General features: G+C 39.8%; 9 protein-coding genes across 9 annotated transcripts; 4 read left to right on the forward strand and 5 right to left on the reverse strand. All coding sequences in view use genetic code 12, as the record gives it.

Moving 5' to 3' along the window:
* Window positions 1-35: 35 nt before the first annotated feature.
* SEC8 (exocyst subunit) lies at window positions 36-4,516 on the reverse strand (the record flags this gene model as incomplete). Its single annotated transcript, XM_007377242.1, has 2 exons — window positions 36-3,070; window positions 3,161-4,516. The coding sequence occupies 2 exons, from the start codon at window positions 4,514-4,516 to the stop codon at window positions 1,118-1,120; spliced, it is 3,309 nt and encodes a 1,102-aa protein (XP_007377304.1).
* On the forward strand, window positions 414-1,082 carry CTR1 (high-affinity Cu transporter; the record flags this gene model as incomplete). Its single annotated transcript, XM_007377243.1, has 1 exon — window positions 414-1,082. One exon carries the CDS (start codon window positions 414-416, stop codon window positions 1,080-1,082), a length of 669 nt encoding a protein of 222 aa, XP_007377305.1.
* A 142-nt stretch (window positions 4,517-4,658) lies between the features above and the next one.
* SPAPADRAFT_63190 (uncharacterized protein) lies at window positions 4,659-8,040 on the reverse strand (the record flags this gene model as incomplete). Its single annotated transcript, XM_007377244.1, has 1 exon — window positions 4,659-8,040. The coding sequence occupies one exon, from the start codon at window positions 7,253-7,255 to the stop codon at window positions 6,410-6,412; it is 846 nt and encodes a 281-aa protein (XP_007377306.1).
* SPAPADRAFT_143000 (uncharacterized protein) lies at window positions 5,377-6,390 on the forward strand (the record flags this gene model as incomplete). The annotated part of the gene is made up of 1 exon (XM_007377245.1): window positions 5,377-6,390. A coding segment is annotated over one exon (1,014 nt), but the record flags the coding sequence as incomplete, so codon positions are not given.
* A 584-nt stretch (window positions 8,041-8,624) lies between the features above and the next one.
* PGK1 (phosphoglycerate kinase) lies at window positions 8,625-9,963 on the forward strand (the record flags this gene model as incomplete). Its single annotated transcript, XM_007377246.1, has 1 exon — window positions 8,625-9,963. The coding sequence occupies one exon, from the start codon at window positions 8,646-8,648 to the stop codon at window positions 9,894-9,896; it is 1,251 nt and encodes a 416-aa protein (XP_007377308.1).
* Window positions 9,964-9,982: 19 nt separating this feature from the next.
* On the reverse strand, window positions 9,983-11,944 carry FAT1 (long-chain fatty acid transporter; the record flags this gene model as incomplete). The annotated part of the gene is made up of 1 exon (XM_007377247.1): window positions 9,983-11,944. The coding sequence occupies one exon, from the start codon at window positions 11,942-11,944 to the stop codon at window positions 9,983-9,985; it is 1,962 nt and encodes a 653-aa protein (XP_007377309.1).
* Window positions 11,945-12,505: 561 nt separating this feature from the next.
* On the reverse strand, window positions 12,506-14,452 carry SPAPADRAFT_52433 (uncharacterized protein; the record flags this gene model as incomplete). Its single annotated transcript, XM_007377248.1, has 1 exon — window positions 12,506-14,452. One exon carries the CDS (start codon window positions 14,450-14,452, stop codon window positions 12,506-12,508), a length of 1,947 nt encoding a protein of 648 aa, XP_007377310.1.
* A 340-nt stretch (window positions 14,453-14,792) lies between these two features.
* Window positions 14,793-16,262, forward strand: COX15 (Cox15p; the record flags this gene model as incomplete). Its single annotated transcript, XM_007377249.1, has 2 exons — window positions 14,793-15,345; window positions 15,379-16,262. The coding sequence occupies 2 exons, from the start codon at window positions 14,793-14,795 to the stop codon at window positions 16,260-16,262; spliced, it is 1,437 nt and encodes a 478-aa protein (XP_007377311.1).
* A 60-nt stretch (window positions 16,263-16,322) lies between these two features.
* SPAPADRAFT_57145 (uncharacterized protein) lies at window positions 16,323-18,143 on the reverse strand (the record flags this gene model as incomplete). The annotated part of the gene is made up of 2 exons (XM_007377250.1): window positions 16,323-17,913; window positions 17,983-18,143. The coding sequence occupies 2 exons, from the start codon at window positions 18,141-18,143 to the stop codon at window positions 16,323-16,325; spliced, it is 1,752 nt and encodes a 583-aa protein (XP_007377312.1).
* Window positions 18,144-18,184: the final 41 nt, after the last annotated feature.

The raw sequence follows: 18,184 nt of genomic DNA on the forward strand, positions 1-18,184 counted from the left end.
TTCTCGCATGATGCCAGAGAAGATCCCTCGACATTAATCGGGATCTGAACTGCACCTAAAACAGTGTTAGAAACACCGTTGTGCGATTCCTGCAAAGTCCAACAGAATCCGACTACGGATGCTGATATTTGCGTGCGCCGCATACACTACCCCGATTAGGCAAGAAGAATTTGCGCGCACATCATTTTCGCACTCACCTCTGTCTCAATTAAGTAAGTGAAAATTTGCTCAACCATTACACAATAATAATGATAACCTGATCACTATGTAGCCGTAATTGATATCGCATATGAGCAAATTACTCCCTTTTTCTGGTGTATAGTATTTAAACCACTCCCATTCTCGTCTATTACAACAGACAGCACAATTGTCATATCACTTATACTTGAACTAATATAATATAATAGATAACAATGTCATTTCAAAATAAACATATGATGATGTCAATGGACAGCGACACTGCCACGGCCACTATGGATATGGTCATGGAAACTGCATCATCCGCCATGGATCACATGTCGTCTCACGATGATATGGCTGGTATGCACATGTACTTCACAGCTCAATTTAAGGGATACCCCGTGATATTTAAGAACTTAGTGGCTAATAACAAGGGTCAAGCATTTGGGATATTCTTGTTGTTGTTCTTTGTTGCATTTTTAAACCGTTTGTTGGAGTTTGTGAGGAACTATCTTGAAGAAGTTGTTTGGCAAAATCGTGAATACCAAGAGTTTGAAAGTGGCATTGCCAATGCTCCTGCTAATTTACAAAGTGTAACTTCAGGTGCCAACTGTCACGATACCAATAGTTCTGATGATAGCTTACATAAGGGTGATTCTGTTCAAGTCAGTAAGCCCGTCAAGTCACTTCCGATTGCTTCTACATTGTTCAGAGATGCCATTCGTTTGTTCCTTTGTATTGTTCCTGATTTATTTGGATACGCATTAATGTTGGGAGCCATGACTTTCACATTGACATACTTTTTTGCTATTGTCATTGGATCCGGTGTAGGTAGATTTACATCTGAACGATTAATGGAGAGATTTAGATTAAAGAGAACTCCTCCTCTAAACTGTTGCTAGTTGTACATACATACATATATATATTTATCTAATTTTTAATCTACTAATTCGTCAATCTTCTTTAGAAGATCATTGTACTTACCCTTGTTGAAACTCGAACCTTGACCATCGGCTAATTTTTCACTATAGATCAACCGGGCTAAATTGTTACATGCCGATTTAGTATATCTTTGTTCGTTGGAACGGAATCGGTTAATCAACGTAAATTCATTCAAGGTAAACATCTCAAAATAAACTGATGACTTCGTGAAATCAATCACTTCAGGGTTGGTAGCAACACTTCGTAACATCTGTTGTACAGTTGAAATATTCAACAAAATACGTTTAATACCATTATTGTTTACCTTTTTCAAATTGATTGACCCTTGGATAAACAAATCATTTAAGAATTTAGTCAAGCCAATAAAAACAGTTTCACGTTCAACATTACTCAACATACTGGATAACTTACTATCCACGGCAAATACCTCTTGATTGAAAAGACCGATATAATGATCGGCATCCCCGGGTTCATTGGTGGGAGTCCAATCCACATGTTTGTATGAATTGGTGGTGTAGTAAATAGCCTTACATCTTAAGTCATATCGCAATGCTAGCAACGTACCATCACGGATAGTTTCGAAAGTTTTAACAATTTGATCGAATTTAGAAACCTTATCTGGACCCAAACAAAGGAACACGTTATGATGAATGATGTCAGAGCTGTTGGCGGTGAAATTGATTGGCATTCTTCCATTTTCCAAAAATGACCAATTACTACGTAACTTATCAATCATCGCTATATGTAAATCCGTATCGGAATCACTTTCATCTTTGTTCTTTGTGTTTGTTTCCTTTTTAATTAATGGCAACCAAGAAAGGACCCATGATGTAGTGAGCAACAAGTAAAGTACTTGTGAGTAAGAATCTGGATCTAATAAATCATCTTTTTCGACGGCGTTCAAATCATCATTTCCTTCAAATAACAATACTTGTGATTCTGCGTGGAATAACTCCTCCATTCGTGATCTAGGTACATTTTGTACATGTGCTTGTAAGATTTTCATACTGATTTCTCGTAATGCAGGGATATTCATCCATTTACTAGTTTGCAGAACTGGCCTATTGTTGTTAGCAGTTGAATCACCGGCAGATAATAACTCATGGTACAAGTTATGATATTCCCTTGCGAAATTATCCAATACTTTTAAAACAACATCGGAATAATCTTGACGATAAGTAAGTGAAGTGTTGAACATTAAACATAATTCAAGATACAATTTCTTGAAATTAAAGGCATTTTCATAAATTATTACATTATGAGTACTGTCTGATTTTACATTGGCAATCACGTTAATATCGGAAGCCTGGTTTAATGAAATAAGGTCTAATTTCAATCCAGTTGAATGTAATGGTTTCTCACGCGTAAAAGTCCCACCAACTTGTTCTCCAAATGAAATTTCAATTCCATCCTTGACATAGCCCATGAATGAAATCTTCATGAAATCATTAAAGAACTGTAATGAAGATTTAGAATGAGGGGTAACGTCACTACTATGTTCAAAGTTTGCAAACACTCTTTGTGACCCTTCAATGAATATCAAAAAGAATTCCAAAATCACTCTCATATTAAATAAGTTCTTAGGTACCAACACATCAATCATAGCATTGAATTGCTCCGTCTGGATATATGGTGATGCACTCGAACCCAACAATTCATCCTTGGTCTTTTCAAGCTCCTTGTTATCACCCGACATATTAAACCCAGGGAATACATCAGTGACAATACCAAGAATTTCTGTGGCTGTTCTCGAAGATGTATCATAGGTGACGTCTTCAAAGCGGAACAAATTCTTGCGACTGGTGATAACCTTGTATATTTTGCTTTGATCCTTGGCTCTTGTGGTTGGTTCATTAATAATATTGGCATGGACCAAACTGTCATCGTAAATATAATTCAACATCATTGTTCGCAATTCTTTCTTGATCACGTTCCAAATGCTTAACATCTCGGCATCCAATCTCTTGGAATGTGGTTTTGTACCATTGCCCGTGGGCGATAGTGCCGATGAGAGAACCACTGGTGAAGTTGGAGGAACCAGGGTATTTGAAGTTAAATTCTGACCTTCTTCAATTATACGCACGATTTCATTGACAACTTTGTGACGATGGAAAACAGCAAGACATTTGACAAAGATAGACCCAAACAATTCTTCAAGAACAACCACAGCAGAATCGTTGAAGTTAGAATTGCCCATTATTTCAAGTAATGTTGATTTTTCCAGGTGATGTTTGATATTGGTCAATTTCGACAATGCGGTGCTATTCTTCAGTTTAATTTCCTCGGTGGTTCTATTGATTAACCCATGAAGTTCCAGTTGGTTTGAATCGATAAGAATCTCAGTGACTTGATGCAATCGACTGAGCTTTGAAGCGGTACGTAAGAGCATATAAATATAGTAGAACGAACTGGAGTTTGAATTCATTTTCGTATCAAGTAGGAATTGATAATCATCTTTAACTTCGGTACCTTTGTCAGACATGATACTGTGAGTATGCAATTCTGGCAATTGGTGTAGAATGAACTTCTGAACTGGTTGGGTCAAAAAGTCGACAATTTCAGTAATGTCTAAATTAGCTGCATTGGAAACGTATTGTTCAAGATTCTTCAGGTTTATCAACGACACGAGCGATGCTAGCTGTGGTGCACTTGAATTGAAGATGGATTGCCAAGATATGTTTGCTGTGGTGTCGGTGGTGATTCTTGTTTGTTTGAGGTATATTTCATTCTGCAATTCATCGATAATCATATCAAATAGCTTGTTGGATTGCAGCTCGAGATAACTTTGTATCCCGGCCATAGCAGGCAACGACCATAAATTATACTTTTCCGCTGTTTTGTATCCGTTAGATATCACATCGTAAACTTCATGGATCTTTTTGTCGATTACTAATTGTTCAATCTTGTCCGGTATACTGGTTAGCTCGGCCATGGCATCCAACACATCAATTAGCTCCGAGTACCGAGCTGAAGTTTGGCTTAATTCCGAAAGCAAATCGGATCGATCGTGGATTTCCTTATTGGAGGATTCCAAATATGCTTTAATTTCAGTAGAATCCTCCTGGGACTCCCGTAATGTTGATAATAGCATATGGTACGAACCAATACTGTTGTTGAATATTTCGTGGTGTTCATTAACGACGTTTCTCAATCCAACTTCCGTTTGTTGTTTCAAGTTTTCAAATTCAGGTAATCGATGGGCTAACCCTACAGACAGATCGTCTAGTAAGGAAATTGCTGTTTCTATAGCGTTGGCCCGGTGGTCTAGGATCTGGGGCCAGTCATACCTTATGCTGTCGTAAATCTGTTTCAATTCCAGAATGGCATCATCCATTGCTTGCAGTTTTCGTGAACCTCGATGAGGCATACTAAAGGAAAGTCTTCTTGATGTCATTGTATTGACAGTTGTAGATGGTAGTGGAGGTGGTTGTTGTGGTTGGCTGTGGTTGTCTCTGGTTGTAAGACTTGGGATCTTTTTTTTTTTCCAGACTCACCACCACGCACTATTTACGTTTTGCCTGTGTTTACATTTTTGTTTTACAACCAAATCAACCCCAAGTAGATGGTATGACAGATATTGAAGTGATCTCACTATCACTGGATGAATCCCTGAGTGAGAGCCTAGAAGTGGTGGAAATAGAATCATCCACTATACTCCCAGAAACTTCCGAACTTTTGAAGTCGGCACCTCAGTCTTCTAGTGCAGCTGTGCCGCACACGTCTCCTACTAACTTACCACCCACGCAAGAACGTGTAAATAGCGATGTTCCACCGGCTTTTAGCATAGCATCTTCACCAATAATAGTCCCAAGGGCAAGTCCGGTGAAAGAGCAACCTAAACAGTCTAGAGTTTTGGCCAATGATTCAATTATCGACTCTTCATTTTCATTTCTGAACGAGGTGAACAAACCTCAAGAGAAGGTGCTTGATTTGGTTCACTGGTTGTCTAGCGACTCTGACACTAACCACGACGTGATAAGTCAACACATACCAAAAAAGCATACTCTACGAAAGGAACACATTCAAAACCAGCCTAAACCGAAAGTGAACAACGTTGTGGACTTGCAAATACCGACCCCTGTAGATATAGATCAGGACCTGGATGGTGATGTACCGATCCCTATTGATATAGATCAGGACCTGGATGGTGATATACCGACACTACCTTTACGCAATGATCCCGATCTTGACTTTATACAAAAATGTAAAGAACTATTTACTGGCAAACCAAAGCAGAGCACAACTGAAACTACTAGACCTCAGAAGAAATCAAAGAAAGCCGAACCACTGCTTGACACACCCCAGGTTGACGGATTCAAATATTCACATAAGGAGCTCGTTAATGCTAACAAAGTGACAAAAAAGAAAGAAGAATTATTTGCAGAAATGGAACTAGGAATCGAGTCTTCAGTATATGAACTATTCACTGATACAAGTGATAACTTCCAATGTCGAATTACACTGGAACACTATTCCCAACCAATAATATCTTGGAATAGGCATATTAACTCCAGATATGACTTAATCAGGGATATATTCATTCCATGTCCTCCCACTACTATCACCGAGCCAGTGGTTGTTCTTTACTATACTGCTGATACATTCATAGCGAGACTTAATGATAAAACTTTAACTGGTGATGTCATATCCTCAAAGATAGCATTGGACAATGTTCGAGGAGACGAGACTCCTCATGTGATATTAGTAGTTGAGGCATATGATCACCTACTCAACAAAATCAAAGCTTATGAACAGCGCCAATTCAAGAACCAAGTTCTAGAACGCATGGGATCACCCACTAAACAAACAAAAAGGAAAACACCCAATGATATTGAAAGTTACCCACCCTCCAAAGAAATTGAACAACTAGTTAATCAAATCCAAATTGAGCTAAGCATTAATATATTCATGGTGCGTACTCGACTTGAAGCTATCAACTGGTTGAATTCGTTCACATACACCATTGCATCGTCGTTGTATGATAAATATGAGAGAAATAAAGATTTGGCAAATATTGGCACGGTAAGATCTGGAAGTGATGCCAAATCAACTTTCCTACAGTCAATACAACAGTTTAATTTAATGACCGAATCGAAAGCAGATAGGCTATACGTGCAATACAAGACAATGAATCAAGTGTACACGACATTAAAAGCGCAAGGAACGCTAGGACAAGATAATTTTGGGAGAAATATTGTACCACCATCAGTTGATAGTGCGCTACATAAATTCTTTACGGCTGATGACCCAGATGATATTATTACTTAGCTATAAATCTTTATACACATTATGCCCAAATATTAGTTACAGCGTCAAGATCATCCTTGTTTAAATGTTCAACATTACTGATATCTTGAATAGCAGCTTTGATCGAGCTTATTTCTTCATCGGTGAATTCATACTTGTGATTATGTAATTCAACAATAATATTGATGGCCTTATCAAGAAGGTTGACGTTGGAATCTTTATGCAATACTGATACCAATAACCCTGGTAAACCTTGTTGTTTAATTTGTTGATGAGTGTTTGTATCTATTCCGTTGGACAAGATTGAAGAGACAATCGACAATACTCTGATGATTCGTTTCGAATCGGTAGTATCTGATTGTATGATGTTCCATCCTTGGTATTGTTCAAATTGGGTGTATGCAGGTTTGTAGTTCCTTATGAACGAAGAAATGGCGTATAGGGCCTTTAATTGAATTTGTTTGTTGGTATCGCTATGTGCAAGTTGGATCAAGTGGTTGATTCCTTCGGTGTTTGAGAAATCTTCTTGAGATTTGGGGTTGTTTTGAACTGCCGTACCAATGATGCTACATGCGAGCAATCTTAACGATTCTGGGCTGGTTGGGTCTAATAAATTGACAATGGAAGGCCATAACTTTAAGTTTTCGATATTGTTGGCATTATCCAAGTTTTCAATCAACATTTCAAAGTTCTCAAGTGCGATTTCTTTATTTTCTAAAGTGACTTCGGGATCATTGACTAGGGTTATGGATTGTTTCATCAAGGTGGGTTCATCGGGACCACCAAATAATTGTTGTAACATTTTTTCATCAGGTTGACCGATTCTAGCCATGGCTTCTTGATCACCTGATTGTTGTGCAATCGACCATTGTAAAAGTTTGTCCATTTTTGTAGATGTGTTGGAGTTTGTGATAATAAATTGGTTGTTAGAAGATATATTTAATATATAGTTGTAATTTTTCTGATACCTGTGAGATGGGATTTTTTTTGTCTGGTAGCGTTGGATTTTTCGTTTGTTCTAGAACCTTCCAGTACGTGCGATTGTCGAAGGGGGCGATTTGGAGGTGGAGGGGAGTAACATAATCAAATAATCAGGGCAAATATAGGTCAAATAAGATAGTTATGGCAACTATGTACCAAATCCAGCTGTCTACCGACATGAAGTCGTCTGTATCGTGTCTAGGTTGTTCAACTACCCTGGTAGTCAATCTATAACGAAATACTATGACTTGCCATAGTTCCAGGCCAATATAGTTGTTTCGTCACCTTGATGGTTATACACACCTGTGGGGCTTAAGAGGGCCCATTAACTGCAACTTCCACATTAGTTACTATCACAGTTGTCAAGGTAAAAGGATCCATGCAAAACAGAAAAATGTGTAACATCAGTGGTAGTCACCTGATTCACCGTTTTTCAAATTATATGCAGTATACAAACTTTGCAACCCATTTGGCCAGGGCCCGGAAATTTACCTTCCGCGTTGGCCAATAAATTTGATTGTCCGGAACAGCGGAATGATTGGAATACCGGGATAACCGCAAAGCGAGTTACTTTTGTCGCTTCTATATGTAGACGGGAGCGGGATAAGCGTATAGCGAGTGAGCGCTTAGAAATAGTAGGATTGTAAAGGCTGAGAAAATTTGGTGATAGAGACATACCATGGCTGGCGTCCCCCCCCCCCCCCGTTGTCACATCGGCCTTATCTATGACATTTTCAATTGATTAATTTCTCATTTTAGCTAACCTCTACAATTTTATACTACCAATCGGTAGCAACATACTAAATAGAGATTATAGTCAGCAATTGAGTCAATTGAACATGTCTAATGCATCTAATTTACAGTATTTGGTTTACCCCATGTGGTTATCCCTCGGAGTTTTTCTCAGTTTACACAGAAAAAAAAAAATCAGGTGTTGGGCATAATTAAACGATCAAGTCAAAACTCACACCAATTGCAACTGATCTAACGGTTTGACCCGGTGATGGTAGCGTGTGGTGTGACGTTTTCTTATGTGGTGCAAACCAGGTTTTTTTTCTCTCTATGCATTACCCTGGGTAGTTTAGTTTTCCAGTGAATTCTGTAACCCCCCTTGGCCTGTTCTCTCCCTCTTTCTCTCTCTTTCCCCCCCCTCTCTCTTTAATTGTCGCCGGAAATTTATCATCCTTTTTTTTCAGGAGGTTATTTATTTCAAAAGAATCCCCTTGAAATTTTCACAAACTTTATACTACTTTTCTTTTACTCTTATAATTCTCCACCGAATTAAGTTTATTATCATGTCTTTATCTAACAAATTATCCGTCAAGGACTTAGACGTCACTGGCAAGAGAGTCTTTATCAGAGTTGATTTCAACGTCCCATTGGATGGTAAGACCATCACCAACAACCAAAGAATTGTTGCTGCTTTGCCAACCATTCAATACGTTTTGGAAAAGAAGGCCAAGTCCGTCATCTTGGCTTCCCACTTGGGTAGACCAAACGGTGAACGTAACGAAAAGTACTCTTTAGCTCCAGTTGCTACCGAATTGGAAAAGTTGTTGGGTAAGCCAGTTACTTTCTTGAACGACTGTGTCGGTAAGGAAGTTGAAGATGCTGTTAATGCTGGTAAAGACGGTCAAGTTTTCCTTTTAGAAAACTTGCGTTTCCACATTGAAGAAGAAGGCTCTTCCAAGAAGGATGGTGTCAAGACCAAGGCTGACCCAGAAGCTGTTGCCAAGTTCAGATCTCAATTGACCGCCTTGGCTGATGTCTACGTTAACGACGCTTTTGGTACTGCCCACAGAGCCCACTCTTCTATGGTTGGTTTCGATTTGCCACAAAGAGCCTCTGGTTTCTTGATGGCTAAGGAATTGGAATACTTCGCCAAGGCCTTGGAAAACCCAGCTCGTCCATTCTTAGCTATTTTGGGTGGTGCTAAGGTTTCCGACAAGATTCAATTGATTGACAACTTATTAGACAAGGTTGACTTGTTGATTGTCGGTGGGGGTATGGCTTTCACCTTTAAGAAGGTTTTGGACAATATGCCAATTGGTGACTCTCTTTTCGACGAAGCTGGTGCCAAGAATGTTGAAAACTTGGTTGCTAAGGCCAAGAAGAATGGTGTTGAATTGATTTTACCAGTTGATTTCGTCACTGCTGACAAGTTTGACAAGGATGCCAATGTTGGTACCGCCACCCAAGAAGAAGGTATTCCAGACCACTGGATGGGTCTTGATGCTGGTCCAAAGTCTAGAGAATTGTTTAGCGCTGCTGTTGCCAAGGCCAAGACTATTGTTTGGAATGGTCCACCAGGTGTTTTCGAATTTGACAAATTCGCCGCTGGTACCAAGTCCTTGTTGGATGACGCTGTCAAGTCTGCTGAAGCTGGTAATATTGTTATTATTGGTGGTGGTGATACTGCTACTGTTGCCAAGAAATACGGTGTTGTTGACAAGTTGTCCCACGTTTCTACTGGTGGTGGTGCCTCTTTGGAATTATTGGAAGGTAAGGCCTTACCAGGTGTTGTTGCCTTATCCAACAAGGAATAACTAGTACATTTGTAGAGAGAGAAAGCTTATACTATGATTTTAATAATAAACATTTTTTGTGTATTACAAACAAATTCTATTTAGCACTACAACTTTGCCTTCCCACTACAAATACTAGCCCACGATTGGTCATCCAATTGCTCGTATCTGGTTTTGTTTAACCAATAAATAACTTCTTCACCACTTTCGCCTCGAGGCAACTTCTGCTTCTTGAATTGATTCTTTGAAACTTTATGATTATGGGATGATTCAATTTCATTGTTTCTAGCAATCTTGATGAATTGAGGTTGGGCGTAGTTTGGAAGGGAATGTACTACATGGTCGCGAATCTTGGTCAACACAGTTTGATCATCAATTTCATCCACTGGTTCAACCACGGCAAAGCAAGCACGACCTTCGTGTTGAGGAACTTGGACACCGACAACCACGGATTGTTTAATAGCATTAGAACCCATCAATTCATTTTCAACTTCAGTGGCCGAGACATTTTCGGACTTCCAACGGAAGGTATCACCTAATCTATCGACAAAGAATAACAATCCATCGCTGTCCATCTTTAACAAATCACCACTTCTGAACCAGGCATCACCTTTGCTATAGACATTGGTGATTAATTTACTGCTGGTAGCTTTCTTGTTCCCGTAATAACCTTGGAAAGTTTCTTCGATCTTCTTGGGGTTCAAGATTCTCATCAAGAGTTCACCTGGTTCATCGGGACCGGCTCTAACACAGAACCCCGTCTTTGGGTCCCTCCAAATTTCATTCTCGTCTTCAGGGTCCATCTTGACGATAGTCTGTTGATAGCGCAAGAACAAGTTGATCAAGGACCCGTACTTTCTGCATGCACCAATTCCAAATTCCCCGTATTGGATATTAGTGGTGGCGATTGGTGATTCGGTAGCAGCATAAAACTCACCAATTGCTTCAATGTGGAATCGCTTCTTGAACTGGCCCCAAATGTCCCTTCTTAAACCATTCCCATAGGCAATCTTCACCAGGTGTCTCACTTGGTCCGGGTGGTATTGTGCATGTAACAAGAATCGACACACTTCTCCCACATACTGCACGTGTGTTGCTTTACTAAGTCTAGCCTGGGTCCAGAATGTCGAGGCTGAGAATTTCTGAGATAACGTGACACAAGCACCGGTGATCAACGACGGACAGACTCCAAGCATGGCCGCGGTAGAATGGTACAATGGCATGGCAGTAAGCACATTGGAGTCCTTGTTCACCTTCATGATGTACCCGAAAAAGATGGATGCCATGAACGCTTTACGCCAGGACATGATCCCAGCCTTAGGTAACCCAGTTGTACCTGAGGTGTAAATCAAAGCTGCAGGAGATGAATCCTTGTCTTGGGGTCTTCTGGTTTCATCCTTGGCTCTGTGTTTAGGTGTGGATTTGCGAGATAACCTATCAAACAACTTTTCTTCATCAAGGTAGTTCAATTTGACATTTGGCAACTCCTGTTTGATCTTGTCTTCGGTTTCCCGAATGGGATCAGCACAATCCGGGTCGATGAACACTTGAGATACGTTGGCAATGGAAATACAGTGGATCAATGGCTTATCCTTGGTATTGAAGTTTAAGAAAGCAGGCAAGGCCCCAATGTTCCAAAGAGCAAGCCAAAGGACAAGGAAAAGCGGCTTGTTCATACAATCAATCCCAATGGTGTGTTCGGATGTGATTCCATATTCGTACTTCATAATGTACGACATACGCAACACCATATCGTATAATTGCTTGTAGGTGTATTCTTCGATCTGGAACTGGGTGTCATAAATGGGGAACCCATCGGCATCGAGTGGTGGCTCTTCAGAATTGGCCACAGGACGAGGGAAACACACAGCTTTACGGTTGCCGTATTTCAAGGCTGCCTGTTCGAAATAGTACCAGTAGGAAGCACGACCGTGGTTGGATCTGTATAAGTAGGGAAGAGCGCTGCGAACAACTTTCTGTATAAGCATGATGTCATCCTTAATTAAGTACTTGGATTCTAATAATTGAGTACCTAAGAAGGCTCCAAGTGCAATTTCTAATCCTGACATGATAGCGGTGAAGTACTTGGTAGATAGATAGGAAGTAAGGAAGGAAGGAAAGAAATAACTAGAAAACGAGTGGTATATAAAGCGGTTGAAATTTATTAAATATATTTACATAATGAGATTAGAGCAGATTACCCCAAAAAGGAAACCATGAATTTTTCATATGTTTTTTTTTCCGGTAGTTTCGCCTTGAGATCCCGCGGATTAACTGAACTTAACCCCGATTGTCGCATCAACCGGTGTCAATATATACCGCCACACAATAGACACGAGTAATGTATATGCAAATAACACATTGGATATATCCCGGCCTGGTTCTCAACAATGTTCTCATTGTAATAATTAAGTAAAAGTTACATTTTAGAGCAATGCCGGACTATCACATGATGACCTGGTTTGGAGACGTCATTTGTACAATGTGCCGATGGTTTTTACCCCAACCAGGCTCAGCTTGCATTTTTACCCCAACAAAAAAAAAAAATCAAAAAACCACTGGCTCTTGACAGCAAACTTTTAATTTCCCAAATCTGCAAAACGGATCTCTCTCTCTCTCGCTTGTGAAATTTATTCCCCACTCTGTATGTCACCACCACTATCTATGAAATTGGCATTGGAAACTACCCCAAAATTCCACGAATTCGAAGTAGGTACCGATCCCGATTGGGTATGTGCTGGTTGTGGCACTGGTAATGGAGCTTGGGTATGTAGTGGCACAGCCAGTTGGTGTAGTTTGTATAACGGGGCAGTAAAGAATTTCTCGCCATATCCCGAAGATTGAGCAATGGGTGAACTAACATTTGTAGTTGCAACTTCGGTTTTCCAAGTAGCTACCTTTTTGTCCTGTTGCACCAAGAAATTTAGTATTTCATCGCATTTTGCTGAAATTGCGGCCAGGGGTTGATCTCGATGAAGTCCAAATTGTATAAGTGCTTTGAGTTCAGCTATGGTAGTGTCTTGCAAGTACTCTGGTATGCAACATTTCTGATGTTTTGCCACTAAAACTTTTAAAATCTCGTAAAAGAAACAGCGGTTTCTTTCTAAATTAGTAACGTCGATAGCCTGGGCTAACATGGGGATAAACCCAATAAAATCGTTGCACAAGCTATGTTTGGCCAATTCTCTTATAACCAACCCCAATTTCAAGTCATTTTCACCACAAACTTCCTGGGATTCATACAACACCGTAAACATGCCCAATTGTAAATTACATAATAGTCTGAAAATGGTACATCTAGTTTGAATCACCGGTGGATAGTTTAAATCCCACTTTTGGAAATGTAACTCAATAATCTTTCTCTTTTCCGGATATTCGTAGTATCGATAATGACACCAGCAGTAACTCAACAACATCTCCATTAACAATCGTTGTAATGAAGCATTGCAATCACTGAAAATGGTGAATATCCTGCCATTATCCACAAACTCTTCAATGCAATCATTGAATACTTCCAAGTAGACATTGGGGTTGTCTAACAATTCATTATGAGATTGTCCAACTGCTAGGATCCTTAATAATGCCAATGACTTTTCAACGTTGTCCTCAGTTGAATTCAATACGGTAACTTTCGCTTCTGAAATAGTTCTAGTTGCCTTCCATGCTTGGTCAAAAGTCATTCGGGGAATGGTAATGTTGCATGATAACAACTTTGTCATGGGAATCTTTTGTTTTCTTTTGGTTCCGCCGAACAAGTTATTGGTCTTTATGTTAAGGTTTTGAAGCTGCTTGAATGAATAAACAATCTTGGGAGTTGATGTGGGTAAATTCTTGTTTAAGAACTTTGTGATTGACTTGTCACTAAACCCACTCGAATTGTTCATAATAACATGTAGTCTATTGTTTCCTGAACTCAAAGCTATTGACGAGCTAGGTTCAAACTTGTTGAATTCCCATTGTGAATTTTCATTATTGGTTTTGTTATCTTCAAATTGAGTCATGCCTGATTCTATATGAGGGGATGTACCAGTCGATGGACCACCTCCAGCACCGCCAACACCAACACCACCGCCACCGCCGCCGCCACCTCCACGACCCCCACCATCGTCATCATCACTCTTGGGTTGATCTGCTGAAGTATCTTGAACCGCTGATTCGTCATTCAGCGGCTGTTCCTTGTCATTCCAATTACACAACTTGATAACTTCACTAGTTGAAGAAGTAACCTTGTTCTTAAATGACAAGTAATACTCCCTTACCCCAAACGTAATAGCACCAGCAATAACAACCACTAGAATCAATGTAAGGAATATGTAAAAAGCATTAGTCAACAAAACACAAGTGTCGATGGAATTACCCGCTGAATCAACAACACTGTTATGATGGTGACCAAACTGGTTACTGGTTGGAGACTTGGCTTTGGCTTTGAGTAATGCTACTGTATCTTTGTTACCTAGTTTGAGATAGGAGTCCATGTGATTGTCGAGAATGTAGTAGGGTTCTTGATGGAATTTGCTATGTTTTCTATTATGTTTCGGATGATTTATCTGCTCAAGTGTTGGTTCGTGAAGTGTCATTGTCAAAGTGTACTGTTGTCGAGCTTGTATAAGGCTGAGATCTATGGTCTATATCAGTTTGACGGGGAATACTGGACAACAAACTAAACTCACAAACTAATTCCACAAATTGCTGCTAAAAAAAACACTGGGAATCGCTAAAAAAAAAGTACGGCGGTAATTGTTTCCCAATGCAACATCATCTGATTTGTATGCAGGATCTAAAAAAATCACCTCAGAAATTTTAACAAACCCCCCAGCCAATCCTGGTTGAAAATTTTGTCAGACAACAACTATAAGTATAACTTGAGATCCCACCAGTAATACATCCTTCTTTTGATAAGAACAGGAGTGATTAACCATGCTATCCAAGTCCCGATTCTTCTTTACCAAGAACTCCATTGTGTTGAATACATTGGCCCAGAATAAGGGATGTCGTTTGACCTTGAATCAACTTCAATGCAACACGCCAACTAAAAGTATATTCTCCACTATCAGATCTAGATTTATCCCTGGATTGAAAACCACCAAACGTCCGTTTGGAACCAGATCTTACACAATTGCAACTGCCGACGCAACTACAATTTCCGATATTCCCAAGATCAAATTATCCATTCCTAAACCGGAATCTCCATCAACTTCCCCAAGATCTGTCGGATGGTGGTTGGTTGGAACTTCCGGGCTTGTGTTTGCCATTGTCGTCATTGGTGGACTCACTAGACTCACGGAATCTGGTCTTTCCATCACCGAATGGAAACCAGTTACCGGTGCCCTCCCACCCATGAATCAAGAAGAATGGCTCGCGGAATTTGACAAGTACAAGGAAAGTCCCGAGTTTAAGCAATTAAACTCCCATATTTCATTAGAGCAATTCAAGTTTATCTATAGCATGGAATGGGGACATCGTCAATTAGGTCGATTCATTGGATTGTTCTTTATCTTGCCAGCTGTGTTTTTCTGGAAATCAGGCAGATTCACTCCACATATTACAAAGAGAGTTATTGGACTTACTGGATTATTAGGCTTACAAGGTGCCATTGGTTGGTGGATGGTTAAGTCCGGATTGGATGAAGAACAATTGGCTGAGCGTAACTCAAAACCTACTGTGTCACAATACAGATTGACCACCCATTTAGGTGCCGCATTTGCCATGTATCTTGGTGTCTTGTGGACTGCATTCGAAATCTTAAATGAAAACAAGTATATCAAACAAGCCAAGACCACTCCTGAAGCATTAAAGACCATCTTGGAACAATTGAATAACCCCGTTGTCAAGAAAGCTAAAGTCATTGGAATTGCATTACTTGTATTGACTTATGTTACCGCCATGAGTGGAGGTATGGTAGCCGGGCTTGATGCTGGACTAATTTACAACACCTTCCCACATATGGGTGACGATTGGATTCCAAACAAGGGAGAATTGATGTCACCAGTATACTCCAGAAAACCAGACCAGTCCGATTTATGGTGGAGAAACCTCCTCGAAAACCCAACTACTGTCCAATTGGTTCATCGTATCTTTGCCACCACCACCTTCTTTGCCATTTTAGCCGCACACATGTTTGTCAATAAGAACAAAACTCTGATCCCTAAGAAAGCCAAGATGGTCATGCACACCACCATGGGTCTCGCCTTGCTCCAAGTCTCACTCGGTATCACCACCTTGATTTACTTGGTTCCTATTCCGCTCGCCGCCGCCCATCAAGCCGGTGCGTTGGCATTGTTGACTGCATCATTGGCATTCTCGGCTAAATTAAAGAAGCCAAGACCAGAATTGGTGAGTTACGTCAACAACTACATGAAATCACAGTTATTAAAATCTAAGATTTAATCAGAGTAAACTATAAACCCTGTATATATGTAACCTTGTATAAAAGAAAAAATATATGTTTTACCAGATCCTCTTGCTTGACATTTTGTACCGCATCACCTGTGATAACCCTTCATCACCAGCGTCCTTCTCCAACTTGGATTCATGAAGCGGACCCTTGAGAAGTTTCTTATTCCGAGTTTCCTCAAGCGTGGGTGGGATCTTCTCGTCGGCATCGTACAAATGAGCACGAGTCTTTGAGTTTATCGTGGATGGTTCGGTGTTGGGAGATCCCCGCAAGAATGTTGCACTGATGGATAAATGAGAATATGAGTCGTCGGATGGCGATGGGGTGCGTTCTAAAATTGTTGTCTGTTTGATGGGGGTGGGAACAACAATATCGGGGACTGTCTTCAGTTTAAGTTCTGCTTGATGATGTTTATGTTTGATCACTAAAATACTGGCAGTTTTGAAAATTACAAGTCCAAGAATGACTCTGACCAACAACAATGTCAAATATGTAGCAAGGATAAGTCCCGCGCTTGATAATATACTTGGGCCAATAAAGATTGTTTTAAAATCAACCAATGTCATCTTCAAAAAACATACCACAGTAGCCAACAAGGGTAGCCCAATTCGTCTCGTCAAGGCAAGATAATCAGAAAACTCACGGGAATGGTTTGAATGGTGAAACATTTCCAAGAAGTCCAAACAGGAAACATACAAGAAGTTTCGGTATATTCTTGGTCTAAACCGATTAAACTTGGAAATATAACAATGTTTTAACCAGTCCACAAATACTTCACTACCAATGACAATAAATCCCGGTCCGAATAACGCTCCAAACCAAATGTTCCAATTCTTGGAAAAACTATTGGGAATGAGGGTTCCATTTATGCTCAACTGCAGCAAGTTACGTAAACCAATGATGCTCAACATGAGAGAAAGTTGGAACCGTTCGGACAAATCAGCCATGGTGATTTGGAATAAACCTTCTCGTTCGAACTTTTTGAATACAGAACCTTTCAATTCTGAAAACTGGTTTGAAAGTAAAAGTGTCATTAATGCATTTGAATATGAATTGACAGCCACGTTAAGTGAAACTGTTTGATATATGAGTATGTATGCATGGAATGATAAGTAAAACATTCCTATTATGTAGAAAATGATAAACCTGGGTATAGATTGATTCAGTTGGTACAATATATTAAGGATATCTTGGCCTAATGAAGAACACAACTTTTCAGCCACTTCCAATACTCCAAACATAACATATAATTTAATATCAGTTTGACCTCTAATGTCATGATACATTCTCGAAATATCTAGATTCAATGTAGTTAAGATGTATATTGAAATTGGAATTAGACTGAATGTAATTAAATCCCGTTTGACCAATTGAAATGAGCTCCAGGATGAGGATTTCCTTTTAAAGACAAATCCAAATAATGCTTGGATTGTAACAATGACAATTTTCAAAGGTGCTAATGTGAATAACGTCAAGAACGTGTTTAGGCAGACTAACAATCCAAACAACATGTATCGTTCCAAATAAAAGGGGATCTTACACATGTTGAGCACTTCATCAAATGAATTGGTTGCCAATTGCAATTGTTCCTTGTCGTCTTCATCTTTTGGTTCATTCAGTAAATTCAACTCAAGTAGTAACAATCTATACAAGGAAAATAGTCGTCTTTTGCTTTTAGAAGTGATTGAAACTCTTTTGCGTTCCTTTGATGACGTAATGGGGACAAGAAAGTCCAATAAGGAATTCTTTCTTGAGCGGGAATGATCTTGGGGTAGTGGTGGTGTAGAAGTGGTTGGGGTAGATTGTTTCAGCAGATCGGGGGTTGGAAGCGGTGATGCTTGCAGTGGGGAATCCTGCTTGTTATTTTTATCCATGATGTGTCATTTATAGGTGGGGGATGCAAATAGGAGTATAA

Source organism: Spathaspora passalidarum, assembly GCF_000223485.1.
Source record: "Spathaspora passalidarum NRRL Y-27907 unplaced genomic scaffold SPAPAscaffold_7, whole genome shotgun sequence".
In the NCBI taxonomy this organism is placed as follows: domain Eukaryota; kingdom Fungi; phylum Ascomycota; class Pichiomycetes; order Serinales; family Debaryomycetaceae; genus Spathaspora; species Spathaspora passalidarum.